A 13,120-nucleotide genomic window follows, 5' to 3' on the forward strand; every position below is an offset into this window, starting at 1 on the left:
ACACACACACACACACACACACACACACACACACACACACACACACACACACACACACACACACACACACACACACACACACACACACACGCACACACACGCACACACGCACACACACACACGCACACACACGCACACACACACGCACAGACACACAAAATAACCCAATGATGATGAGGTCACTGAAAGTTAGAGTTGCCCTACTTTCTTCTCAAGCGTTCTCTCTACAGTCTCTTTTCAGTGAAACTACGAACAACACACATAATTGAGTGTAAATCAAGGTTCAGTTTAAATAAAGTTGTTGCTAGATGTACGTGTTCCTGTTGCACAATCTCATTTATAATTTCACTCTCCCTCACGTCGTTTCAGTTCTTGCTAAATTGTTGCCTCATGAACCACATAACTTGCCCGTTAGGTCTCTTTACAGCGGTGTCACATGTTTGTGGTACACGCTTTGCTCGCAAAATTACACAAGCACATTCTCAATCTGTGGCTTACGTTGTCAAGGTCTTTGCGCAGAGCTATCTTGCTGCTGACGAGTTCGTGTGCCAGGTCGTCGTTCTCCTGCTCCAGACGCATGTTCGCCTCTTGCAAACGACGGTTCTCCCTCTGGATACAAGGAGAGAGAGGGAGGAAGAAAAGGTTGGATCGTGTGTACGGAGAGAAGTGGAGAGACGTGAAAGAGGAAGGAGAGTGAAGACAAAGCAGAGCAGGGGAAAGGAGTTAATCATGAATGTGTAAGCATCTCTTCCTGCTCGAAAGCAACAAGCAACTTTTTTACAGAGTGAAACTGTGTGAGAGTAATAGTTAACTGTGATCAGGTGAGAGCATAATTACACAGTAAGAGTTGTCGGTAATGTTTAACTGAGCACAACCTGTTTGTATGTAATCAACAGCAACAAATAATTGTATGAACACTGACATGCATACGTATTAGGAACACAATTTATTTTCCCAGGGTGACAAGCATAGGAGTTAAATTATGAAATCTTCAAATCTTCCTATTTTCAAGCACTGACTTAAAATAATAAATTTCAAGTCTATGTTGACATCCAAGACACAGAACCACAGAGTGTGTGTTAGAAGAAGCGCAGCATATAGTAACACTGTATGAATGTGTGACTGTGGCTTGTACTGTAAAGCCCTTTGAGTGGTCAATAGGACTGGAAAAGCACTATATAAATTTACCACAGACAATTTTCCTGCTTATCTATCTGTTGAACCTGTCGTTCTGTAATATCAGTTCGAAACTGTATGAAAACAGACACGAGTGGGCAATTTAATGCTCTGATGTGCACGTTAAAGTAGCATCAATGTTACTGAGTGATGTAAAAGTGAGGGGGGGATGTTGAAAAGAATTCAAATTCATTCAGTAAAGCAGAATTTCATTTGTGAGGATGTGAAATGTCTCAGCATCTTCACATGAGGATAATGATGGCGACTGAACCGACTGGCTGAAGCAATTATGTTTCGGTGTAATGCTTGAACATATAAGAAATATAAGAACAGCTTTTTGCACGCTGAAGGCATTTTTCAAGAGCAAACACAGAAGAAGTTGAGTCACTGTGACTGATGATGTTGTACTGTACACAACCAACCCGTTACCCTTGAGATGATCTACGACATTTTACAATTAATGGCTTTTTGGGTCCTATGTAGTTTGTCTTCTAGAACAGGGACTGTCAAATTCTACGGTAAATAAAGGAGGTTTACTGTGAATGTGGTGGTTATTTTAACACATTAATCTTAATTGAAAAATCAATGAAACACAGAGGAAAATTGAACCCTGTAATGACGCATCCTTATTTAGATTACAGCAATACTATCTAATGTAATAGGGGCATTATCCTTGTTAAAGAGTTGTGAGATCATATTTCAACAATTTGACAAGATGTAATTTTATATCTGGCCGAATTCCAAATTGTTAATGCTTAGTGTGCATGTATATAAAGGCCCATGATTATATCCACCTCGTATCTCTCGATGGGGGCCTCCTGCTGCTCCTGCTGCTCCCTGATGGTGTGATACTCCTTCTCAAATTTCTTCAGCTTCTTCTGGCTGATCTGTTGGGGGGGGTGAGAGAGGAGAAAAAGCTGCATCACACAAACCAAGAACAAGCACAAATATACACATGAGGAAGAAAGGGGATAAAAAATAGTCTCCGGCTGCCAGAGGACTCATAATAATCTTTAGTAAACACAGACACAGGATTCAAACTCTTTGCTGGACTGCAGCGTTCTTTAGTCCAGCATTGGAATGAGATGTAATTTTTACATGTGCAGAGATTTCCGATGTGAATTCTGTCTGACAAGCTGGTTCACTGAGATATCTCTGTCCACACAATCCATCGTTACTCATATAACCATACAATTTGGTTTTGAGTTTAAGATGTAGAGCTACAATATCCAGAAATAGAGGATTTAAGCATTTTGAAATAACACTCAAGCTGCTTTCAGACATGCACTGAAGTTTTCACATTTTTTCTGAATTATCCAGAGGGGCTGTACGTGGGAACGCAAATGTCCCAATCTGTTGCTCCAGACATTTTTAAGAACTTTTCCTGGCCACCCCCCCCGTGTAAAATGTTCTGAAAACGTCCAAGTGAGCCCATGTGAGAATACAACAGGAAACCGTGTGCAAAAATACACAATGAGCAAGTGGACGTGTTAACGACAATTGTAACATGTGACAGATCCGATGAAAAAGAAAGAAAAACGTATCTGGTTCACCGCCAATCAAGCAAAACAGTCTCCCATTTAAAAACACACATGTTACATTCATGCCTACAGCTGCACTTTTCACACACACACTGTATTTAAGCGGCTTCATCAACGGGCCTTTCACTGCCCAGCCACTGCCTTACATTGGCTTTTTAAAAGACAGCTACTATACAATGAACAGTATGTGGCTGATTTTCTGCATGAAAGAAAGAACCCAACACTGTCTGCAAACTGAGACCTGCTGGTCCTTTCTGTGTCTGGTAACAGCTGCGGCATCAAAGCTGTGTTGCGTGCGCGACTCCCTGTATGTGTTACAATCTCAGGTTTAGTATTAAACTACAGTATATCTGATGATCTAAATGCTCCCAGCACTTATCACCTACTGAGGTTGGCATAACTCGGACAGCATGGCCCACATGTTGTCATTCTGTAAGTGCTTGTGTGTGCACATTGTGTGTGTGCGTGCGGTCTCTTAAGTGTATTAAGTCTGCTCTATAAATGGAAGACAGACACAAGAAAGAGGTCAATGAGGGCAGGACTCATCCACTATATTTTTCATGGTCAAGCTGATACTGTGTGTAGCTGTTAACTATATACACCTATAAATACTGGTATAAAATCAGAGAGCACTATGGGAGGAACTTAAAGAGACAGAAAATAAGCACGTTCATGATTTTTCTTAAATCTCCACAACAATTTGCATCTGTCAGCTTCAAAAGCCAGAAGGTGTAACAACTACACACTGAGACAAAAGAAAATGATCCTGGTTTGACCTCAAGTTTGTTTACTGAATAAATTATGTGACCTGACTGTCGTTCAAAAGGGTTTTGTCTCATATTCACCTGAAATCCTTAGAAATCTAACGACCTTCAACCACAATTACAAAGTAAACATTGGAATGGAGTTTTCCACCCGATATCTACCACTTGAACTCAACACTACTACTATAGTTAAAAAAAGCTCAACTTTAGATAAACAGAATCGGATGGAGCCAACAGCAAACATTGAAACTTTTGACTCAGTGCTGCCCTTTAGTGGATGTATTGCCTAACAACCATGCCAGTGTAAACGACGCATTGAAGCATGTGACAGTGACGGTTATATATTTAAAATAGATGCATCTCTTCTCAGGGGTAAAGGCAGCATATAGCTTTACTGAAACCTTAACCTCACAACCTCTATGTCTTTCCTCTATTTGTGACAGGAGCACTATAATCCTGATTGTGCACTTTCTGTGCTGCTTCCAACGTAAGAATAACGAAGCACAGAAGCAGGGGAGGAAAAAGTCAACACCTTAAGGGTCAAGGACGACGATGTGTGACCGTAACCTGAGCTATAAAAATGAACTCTTTAAATCAATGTAGCCAATATCTCTGTCTGTCATTTTGTGCTTTTATCAGCATCAAGAGGAACATGCATCCTCCCTCAGGTAGGTCCTGTGAAGATTTGTGGTCCAATCAGTAACATCTGTCAGTGAGGTCACCATCACTCAGAAGTCAGCAAATCCAAGACATCCAAGCTTCAGATTCGTCTACCTTCACTCAGATTGAATTTCCAGCTCTGACTGAACTGAACTCACCAAGGTCAACTTGTCAAATGACTTCTAGGAATTGTTTTTTCTTGCCTAATCATGCTCTGGCAATAACTTCCTCAATTTGCTTCTATGTACCAACTTGAAGGGATTTTATTCGAAAACGGGTGCAGAGAACCCGTAAAATAAAATCAAGATTTGACCTAATAGCTAAATAAATCATAGAGACATGTCAAACGAGGCAAAAGTAGCATATAATATAAGATTCTTCAAAAGAGGATTAGGGTTTAGCGTTTGCTTCCCATTAGAGAGGCTCCTTCAGCCCAAACTCATGAACTGATGCTTATAAGATGTGAACTAAAACATCTTCAAGGCAGCACACAGCTTCTCTTGGCTCGGTTTAACATCAACTGGATTTTTCTTTGCTGGATGAGCTCGCTGTTGTCTCACTGGAAACCAGAAAGCTAAAACCTCTCTCCATGTGGGCTCCTTTACAGGTCTCATAAATATCTCTGCCCAAAGTTACCTTCAAAGTCAGGCCCTCTAAACTAGGCCAGACTGTTCCAAACAGGTCAGGACACAGGTGTGCGTGAGTGTGTCTGTGTGTGTGTTTGAGTAGCATCAATTTAGTCTGTATTAAAGTTCAACAGTGGCCCCTACTGGTATTTAAGTAGACATGTTGAGGAGGTTGGCAATGAATTCTTTAAATTTCTCAAAATTGTGAGTGTACTGGTAGGGATTTTTAAGTTAAGCACATTTAAGGTCATAATTAAGTTATTAAAGAGTTGAACCTGAGGTCTCAGTTTATAAGATGCATGTGAGGGCGACAGGCTCCAGCTTCTGAGATTCCATTCTCTTCTCTTTCACACTCACCTTTATGCTACAGGCCAGCTCCATCAGCTTCTTTGCATTTTCCTCAGAGCGGTACCTCTTTGGCACCGGGACGCGAAAGAACTTGAGTGCGCCCTCGAAGTCTGTCTGGATCAGATCATCTTTTGATGTCTGAGGAAAAAAATTAATAATGTGCATGTTTATCAGAGGAGCAGATTATCTTTCTTTTTTTTTCTTTTTCTCCTCTGAAGCAGCATTTTTTATCAATAATTCACAATTGTTGAAATAAATTGTTATGATATATGAAAAATAAGCGGTATATTTTTAATTTCTGTTTATGCGCGTGTGTGTGTGTGTGTGTGTGCGCCAGCTTACCTTCAGAAGTGCCAAGGCTACATTGAAGATCACGCTGATGCCCTGAGGGGAAAGAATAAAGAAAATCTATGTTTATGTGGAAAAGAAAAATAATATTTTAGGTGTGTATGCATACACAGGAGTGTGCACACAAAATAAAAGTTGTGTATCTGCTGAGTTACTGACTTACTTTAGTATATTTTTACCACCAATGGACAGGCAGTAAGCAAATTCATTTAGAATCAGATCAATTATATTAGTGCTTTTGGCTGAGCTGGTGTGCTGCAGCTTTGCATAGAGAAATTTAATAAATGGTTGAAACCAATTTAATTTGTAAACAATAAAATGTACAAATAAGAAAAAGTATGTGTGACTTGTAGCCAAACTGTGATCCGTCTGTGTTTGTCTGTTATTACCAACCTCACACAGTAGCAGGTCGATGATATGGAAGACCATGTAAAGAGGGAACTTGGCTGTGAAGAGGGTGAGGAACCACTGAGAGGCGTACATGTGAGCTTCCAGACCCACGTTCAGGAAATGGTTGTAAAGGTCTGATATATATTCCTGTTAAAGACAGAAAGAAAAGAGGCAGCGGGAGAGAGACAAGGAGATGTAGAGGGGTTGATGTGGAGAGAGGTAAATTAAGGAGGGCCTGCTGCTACGGCGTGCGATCAGAAAAACGACTGCAGATCTATAAAAGCAACACACACACACACACCTGCATGAGCCTCTCAAGCTGGAAGAACTTGCAATGTAGATCTTCAAAGTTCTGCTTGAAAAGATCCCTGAGCCCGTAATCAAACATGATCTTGACCAGGACACTGAAAGCTTGTTCCTCTGGCATCTGAGGGAGAGACAAGAGATTTAATTCAAATTCTGATTCTAATTTCACTAAGAATAAAAGATGTGAGTCAAATTTATGTTGTATTACATATGTAGCACTATAGACAAAATATGTGCCTTAGACTTCACAGGTTATTTATTAAATTGTTAAATAAACTAGATAACTTGGCACACATATTCCCTGTTCAATAAGCGTCTAAAAAGGCATGTACACGGTTTGTCCACTAGGTGGCAGTGTTGATATATCGATTGACTACAGTGTGCTTATAAGCAAAAGGATGGAAGATGAACGTAAAAATGATTTATACATAATAAAAGTAGGTATCCGAGAGAAACAACCTTCCATCTAACATCTTTCTGCTATTATTCAGAAGAGTCCATCATATCAATCAGCTGTTAAACTGACTACACAGGAAAGGCTCGCTGATGTTCAAAACATGCCAGACAAGTTCTCCACTCTCAACCTTCGTGGAATTTCAAAAAGATATAGACGTCTAATGAAAACAAGACATTTCCGCTCCGGTCGTGAAATTGTTTGAAAAGCTTTTCGGGGAAACCTGCTGATATGTGAACTCACGTGCAGCAGCAGCACGGCAGCCAGGAAGGACTGTCCCTGGCAGTATCCAATCTCCTCGTCATAAACAGAGTACGCCTGGAGGAGAAGACAAAGACAAACAGAGTCGGTGAGTCAGTTTTACAGTGAATTCAAGGGGTAATGAGGGAAATCAAATTATGATAAAGTGCATGTAAAAAAAAGAACTGTAAAATCGACGGCAGTTCAAATATTACGGTCTCCTCGCGACATGGTATTTATGATATCAACAGATTCCAGGGAATAAAACATGAGGTGAATAAATAAATCCTGAATTGTTATTCAACAAGTTGCTCAAGCTCCACTGTATGTGTAACATGGCTTCAAACGGAAAGAGAAGTTGAGAAATGGCACACACAAAAAATAATGCTACTGTCTATCCATGGCAGTTTCAACTTTCTATGAATTTGTTCCTGCTCTTTATAATATCATTTAAAGAGACCCAACGCCTTCTTTGCTCTGATAGTGTCTGGCCGACAGTGTAGAAAGGGCCAATACACTTGAGTTCCACCTTTCTTAAAAACCCTGAGATGAATTGTACAGGTGCTTCACTGCCTTCGTGGTGAATTCCATCTTGTTCTTCTCATCAAGGGGGAGGATTGAAGTTTTCTCAAGAACCACACTTAAAGAATAATCACAGTCCACACTGCACTTTACTTGCAGTGTGAAGTTGATTGGATTAGTGGCTGTCGAGAAAATTGAAATACAGAAAGACAGACGGACAGACAGATTCCTCCAGTTATACTTAGATATTTTGTTTTTGAACCGAGAACACACTTGTTTGACAATAGAGTACTTGAATTATGTTGTATGAGCTTCTGAGCGTCATCTCTGCTTGTTAATACTTTATGGTAAAGTGACCAGTAAATGGTATTAGACCTGTAAACGAAGACATAAATGATGTGAGGAGCTGGATGTAGGGATGGAAAAAAGGAAAAATCATCAGGAGCAGAGGGGATTAAATAAGAGGCTCGAGATGAAAGGAGAGAATTTGAAAAAATGGCTGCTGCTGCAGTGGTGGTGGTGGTGGTGGTGGTGGTGTGGCCTACTGAGCTACAAACCGAAACAATAAGTACAAGTCAAACAAAGTGTGGATCAATCAACACAGAGAAAAAGGGGGGGGGCCCACTGAATTATTCAAACGCACCTGAGGAGGTGCCTGTCTGAGAAGAGATGGATGCCCTCACCTGAGTTATACATAATGAATGAAATGAAAATTAAGGAAACGGTGTGAACACGCTGCATCCATGTGGGAATATGGAACTATAGGATGAAATATGTGTACGGCTAACTATAAACTCATGTGTTGAGAAAGAGAGGACAAGCACTTCACCATCAGTAAGTATTTCTTGTGAGGTTGCACATACAGAGTGTGTGTGTATGTGCGAGAAGGCTATGCAACAGGACTAATTACAGTAGACTGGTGTGTGTGAGCCTGTGTGTGAGTGTGTGTTCGATTAGAAACTTATTTTGCTTTCCTAGACAGCCGGTGACAGTTATGAACTCGCTGAACCACCCAGAAACAGAGTGGCTGCTCAGTTAATTAATGAACAGTTCATTTTGGTGTTAGCGATTCCAGCTATTGCTCAACAAACTTTATTACCTGACCTACTGTATAGCAAATCTTTTACATAATAATTACACTGTATTATTGGAAAACATGTGATTCAATTTCACATGCAGGTGGTCATTTATTTCCTCCTGTTTAAAGTAATGAAATCCACTGCTCCTGACGGTTTAAATGTCAAACTATAGTTTCTCAGCAATCATGAAACTATAAATGCATGTCAGGGCCAAACTGAAATACAGAAGGAAGGTGTAGAGTTACATTTTAAAGCCATGATGGGAATCAATAAGAGTTTTATGTGTGTGTGTTAGAGTCCCACCTTGCAGATCTTGTAGAGCGAGTCTTGTCCATCTCCTCCAGTGTCTTTAAAGTAGTCATGAGCTGGGAATGTCCTATTAATGTCTCTGGTGATGGCACTGTCCTGGGGAGACTCCTTACAGGGAGAAAAAGGAGGATAAACAGAGACAAAAAGTCAAGATGGGTGAAACAAGTGAAGAGAATCAGACACAGACAGGCAGATTTAAGAATCCACAGGATGTTTTCAATAGAAACTAGTGGGGGAAGCTTGTTGTGGTCCCACACAGAATGGGGTATGAGGAATTAGCAGTGACAGCGTGTTATCCTCCATAATACACACACTGTATACAGTACATCTCTCATTTTAAAAGATCAAAAATAATACTTTGACTAATACTAACATCTTGTAACACAAAACAAGGGGAGACTCATTATATTAAATGACACATTTACAAAATTGATGTTATGCTCCACATCCTTTCCTAGCCTTTCCTTGACCTTGATGGAAAACATCATGATTATCAAGGATTTTGAAAAAGACAACAGAAAGAGAGTCAGTCCGCACTAACACTAGGCTACGTAATCATGTGTTCTGGATGTGGGTCATAGAGGAATCGCGGGACGGCTTTATCTCCTTTACTTTTGTAAACAGGCTAATATGCTCATAGTTTCGATGCTAACATGCTGATGCTAATAAAAAAAATATGTTTGCATTTCATTCAAGACTCCAAACATCAACCTCACGGTGGCACAAGAGGAAAAATAACAGGGATTTTTTTAGGCAAACCATCGATAGAGATTTAGAAAATAAAAACAAGGACACAAGATCAGATGAGATTAGCCAGCATCCGGATACAGAGGTGGAACAACAACACCAACTGCCTTACACAAGCCTGGGACAAACATAATTCTGTGGGAAACCCCTCCACTGTGATGACGGAGAGCCGAACAGTGGAAATGCCACACACACGCAAACCCGGCGAGATCGGTAAATACTCCAAACCGGCCTCGCTTTTCAAAGATTAATCACACTTCATTTCATTATTGATGATCAGTGTGTTTGGAACAAACAGCTTCTAAATAACTAATGCTACTCTAAGACACCACCGCCATTACATGACAAATCAGATGCACATTTAAAGATGTCTTCATAAACACTCACTGAGCGCTTTATTGGAGACATCTGCACAACTGCTTATTCCTGCAATTATTCAATCAGTCAATTATGTGGAATCTGTGCACAACATAAAATCGGGCAAATACATTTCAGGAGCGTTGGTTAATGTTCACATAAAACATCAGAAGGGGGGAAAATGTGATTTCAATGACTTTGACTGTGGAATAATTGTTGGTGCGTGATGGGCTGTTTTCAGTAGTTTTGAAACTGCTGTTCTCCTGGGATTTCCCCAGCCATCTCTAGAGTTTACTCAGAATGCGGCAAAAAAAAAACTAAAAAAATCCAATGCTTTATTGAGGTCAGAGAAGAATTTGCCAGAGTAGATCGAGCTGACAGAGAGGCCACGATAACTCAGATAACTTCCTCTCTTCAAAACTGTGGTGAACAGAAAGGCGTCTTAGAAGGGACAACACGTCGAACCAGTTTGGGTTTCATTCCCATCAGCCAAGAACGGCGATCTAAGGCTGTAGTGGACACAAGCTCAACAGGATCCGACACTTAAAGACGTAAAAACATTGCCTTCTCTAATGAATCTGGATTTTTGTTGAGGCTGAATTTTGAATCCATCGAGCCTTCCTGCCTTGTGTCAGTCCAGCTGTTGTTATATTAAACAGATATGACATATGGACTGTATTTATATCATACCTTTCCAGTTTTATGGACCAGTCAAATCATTTTACAGTAGAAGGCGTTTTCACCCTTTCACTAACCAGTATTATATATTCACACATTCTATACGCTTTTTTCTGGCCACAAGCTATTTGAGTATTTCTGCCAAATACGTTGATCCCCTTACAATTACCCATCTTCCAATACCTACTTCTAGGATGATAATGCACCAAAGCAGAAGTCCTCCCTAAAATTGGTTTCATGAGCATGACAATGAGCTCAGTGTACTTCAGAGGCCTCCCTCACTCACCAGATCTGAATCCAGAGGAACACCTTGGGGATGTGGCAGAATGGGATATTCGTCACATGACTGTACAGCTGACGAATGTGCAAAGTAATGTGACGCAAGCATGTCAACAAGGAGCTGGATTTCAAAAGAGTGTTTCCATCATCATGTGGAATCAAGGCCACAAGGCTGTTCTGAGAACAAATAAGGGCTTTACCCAGTATTAATATGGTGTTCCTAATAAAGTACTGGGTGAGTGTGGCATTTGGAGGCAGAGAGACTTCCAGTTGGAAGACATAATACAAAGAAAAAGTTAATTCATTTAACTTGTTAGGCAGAAATCCATTAAGTATATAGCCTGGTGCTGAGAATCTGCTCTGGTACCATCAGTAGATAATGAGACAGTCAGCAGGGGCAAAGATGGGTTGCCTTTTAGTCAGCGGTACGTCACAATAAATTCGTGTTTAATGACCCAGTTAATGTGAGACTCCACTGATGTGAACTTGAAAGTCGTAAAGCAATCGTAGAGTTTTTCACCGTCCATTGCCTTGCTCAACGGCACTTCCAGTTAAATTCCCTACATGCAGTACCATCCTGCAACCCTGTGGTGTAAGTCAGAGTCAATTTCATGTCTCTCTTGTTCCCCTCGTAGCTAATTATACCTTCTTGCTCCCTCTGTTATACATTAAGCCCCCCCCCCTCCTTTTCCCAAGGTTACTGTTCCAACTTCCACAGAGGAAGAGAGCGAAACAAAAATAAGGCAAGAATAAGAAGAAATGCAGGAAGAAAGGAATAGTAAAACAAAGCAAACAAATGAGGAACAGAGACCAACAACAGTGGCCTTTTTTAAGTCCATTCCAAAACTTCCACCACACCCAATAAGTCATAGCTAATGCCGTGAGAGTGTGTGTGTTTGTGTGTTTGTGTGTGTGTGTGTGTAAGCAATGTAAACATGAGTAGATGCTTGGAGAAGTTTGAGTAATGTTGATTGTTAAGAATTAAGTAGGGTCTGTTTCTCAGCCATTAAACTGTTTGTGTTTAATAGAAACAGTATTTTACCACTCAACATAACACGTAACATATCCCATCCAATGATCTGAGAGGTCAGCTTAGTCCTTTCAAAAGCTGTCCTCTAGCTTCTTCAATATTCTGTCCTTTCTGGCTGGTAAAAACTATTGGTATTGATGTGTTTTAAAGCACAGGGGTGGAGTTACTGCATCCAGTGTGAAGGGCCCATTACACCGTGCTTCAGTCTCTCAGTGAATGATAAGGATCCATGTTTACACGAGCACCACTTAGCCATACTTATCTGAAGTGCTGAGAGCACGTACAAAGACTTCTGACATAATGGCCAATTAGCTTCCTCTCTGTCCGTCTGTCTGTTCGGTTTAACAGTGGTTCGGAATGAGGCTAGCGTGAGTTGGGAGGGAAAACATATCCAGTGTCTCATGGCAGTGGACGGAAGTGAGAGTTAACGTGATTAAGAGGAAAAGATATAGGATGGTGCTAAGAATAGTGTATCTCTATGTAAGAGTAGAAAAGACAATGAAAAGACAAATGTATTAGAATAAATACGAAGACAAGTGATGCTTAAAACATTTGACCCCTTGAGGCTCTAACAGTGCAACTATTTCAACAGCTTTCTTGTTGCAAGTTAGTTGAGAAGATCACTTTCACTCTCATGTTTGTACAGCAAATAACGTGATATAGAGCCAGGACGCATTTAGCCTACCTCATCATAGTGGTAAAAACCTCAAGCTATGGTTTTACAGGGAATTTCTTGGTGACCAGGGGCCAGGAACAGTGACAATCTGCTGCCTCTGCCACTGTTCAGAAAAGAAATATGCTAATTAAAGCTAGGCTAGCTGTTTCTCCACGGCTAAACGCTGTAGCTACATACTTGATGCATGGACAGGAAAAATCTATTATCATTCAACTCCCCAAATTTCCCAATGCATCTATTCCTGAAATAGTTTAATGCATTACTTTCAGCACGGCTTCAGACCTTTGAGGATAACATAAAAAATCAATTAATGATAATCAAATCTGAAAGAATGTCATAAATTTAAGTTAAAAACGGTTATAAAAAATACCACACAAGCCAAAGAGCTCACCTCCTGTTAACAATGCCCTTAAATCACATTAATACTAACAGAAAAGAAAGTGTCTAGCAGCCAAAGAATCCACCAGTTTAAGCTACACAAATACTATGACTGTTGCAGCGCTGTCAACTGTCCATGATGTTACTGCCTCAGGAGTTCTGCAGGGGAATCAAAGAGCCTTTATGAAGTTAATGAACGTCAAGAGGCAAAA

General features: G+C 40.4%; 1 protein-coding gene across 3 annotated transcripts in view; it reads right to left on the minus strand.

Moving 5' to 3' along the window:
• Window positions 1-13,120, minus strand: part of LOC118125959 (rab GTPase-activating protein 1) — a 64,028-nt gene that overhangs the window by 11,304 nt on the left and 39,604 nt on the right. For all 3 annotated transcript variants that reach the window (XM_035185066.2, XM_035185065.2, XM_035185063.2), the window contains 8 exons: window positions 8,758-8,871; window positions 6,857-6,931; window positions 6,155-6,280; window positions 5,857-6,000; window positions 5,458-5,499; window positions 5,125-5,253; window positions 1,971-2,063; window positions 499-609 (listed from right to left, as the gene is read on the minus strand). In XM_035185066.2, coding sequence (XP_035040957.1) covers window positions 499-609; window positions 1,971-2,063; window positions 5,125-5,253; window positions 5,458-5,499; window positions 5,857-6,000; window positions 6,155-6,280; window positions 6,857-6,931; window positions 8,758-8,871 — 834 coding nt within the window. The remainder of the gene's footprint in view (window positions 1-498; window positions 610-1,970; window positions 2,064-5,124; window positions 5,254-5,457; window positions 5,500-5,856; window positions 6,001-6,154; window positions 6,281-6,856; window positions 6,932-8,757; window positions 8,872-13,120) is intronic.

The sequence above is a fragment of the Hippoglossus stenolepis genome, chromosome 18 (genome assembly GCF_022539355.2).
Source record: "Hippoglossus stenolepis isolate QCI-W04-F060 chromosome 18, HSTE1.2, whole genome shotgun sequence".
Taxonomy (NCBI): domain Eukaryota; kingdom Metazoa; phylum Chordata; class Actinopteri; order Pleuronectiformes; family Pleuronectidae; genus Hippoglossus; species Hippoglossus stenolepis.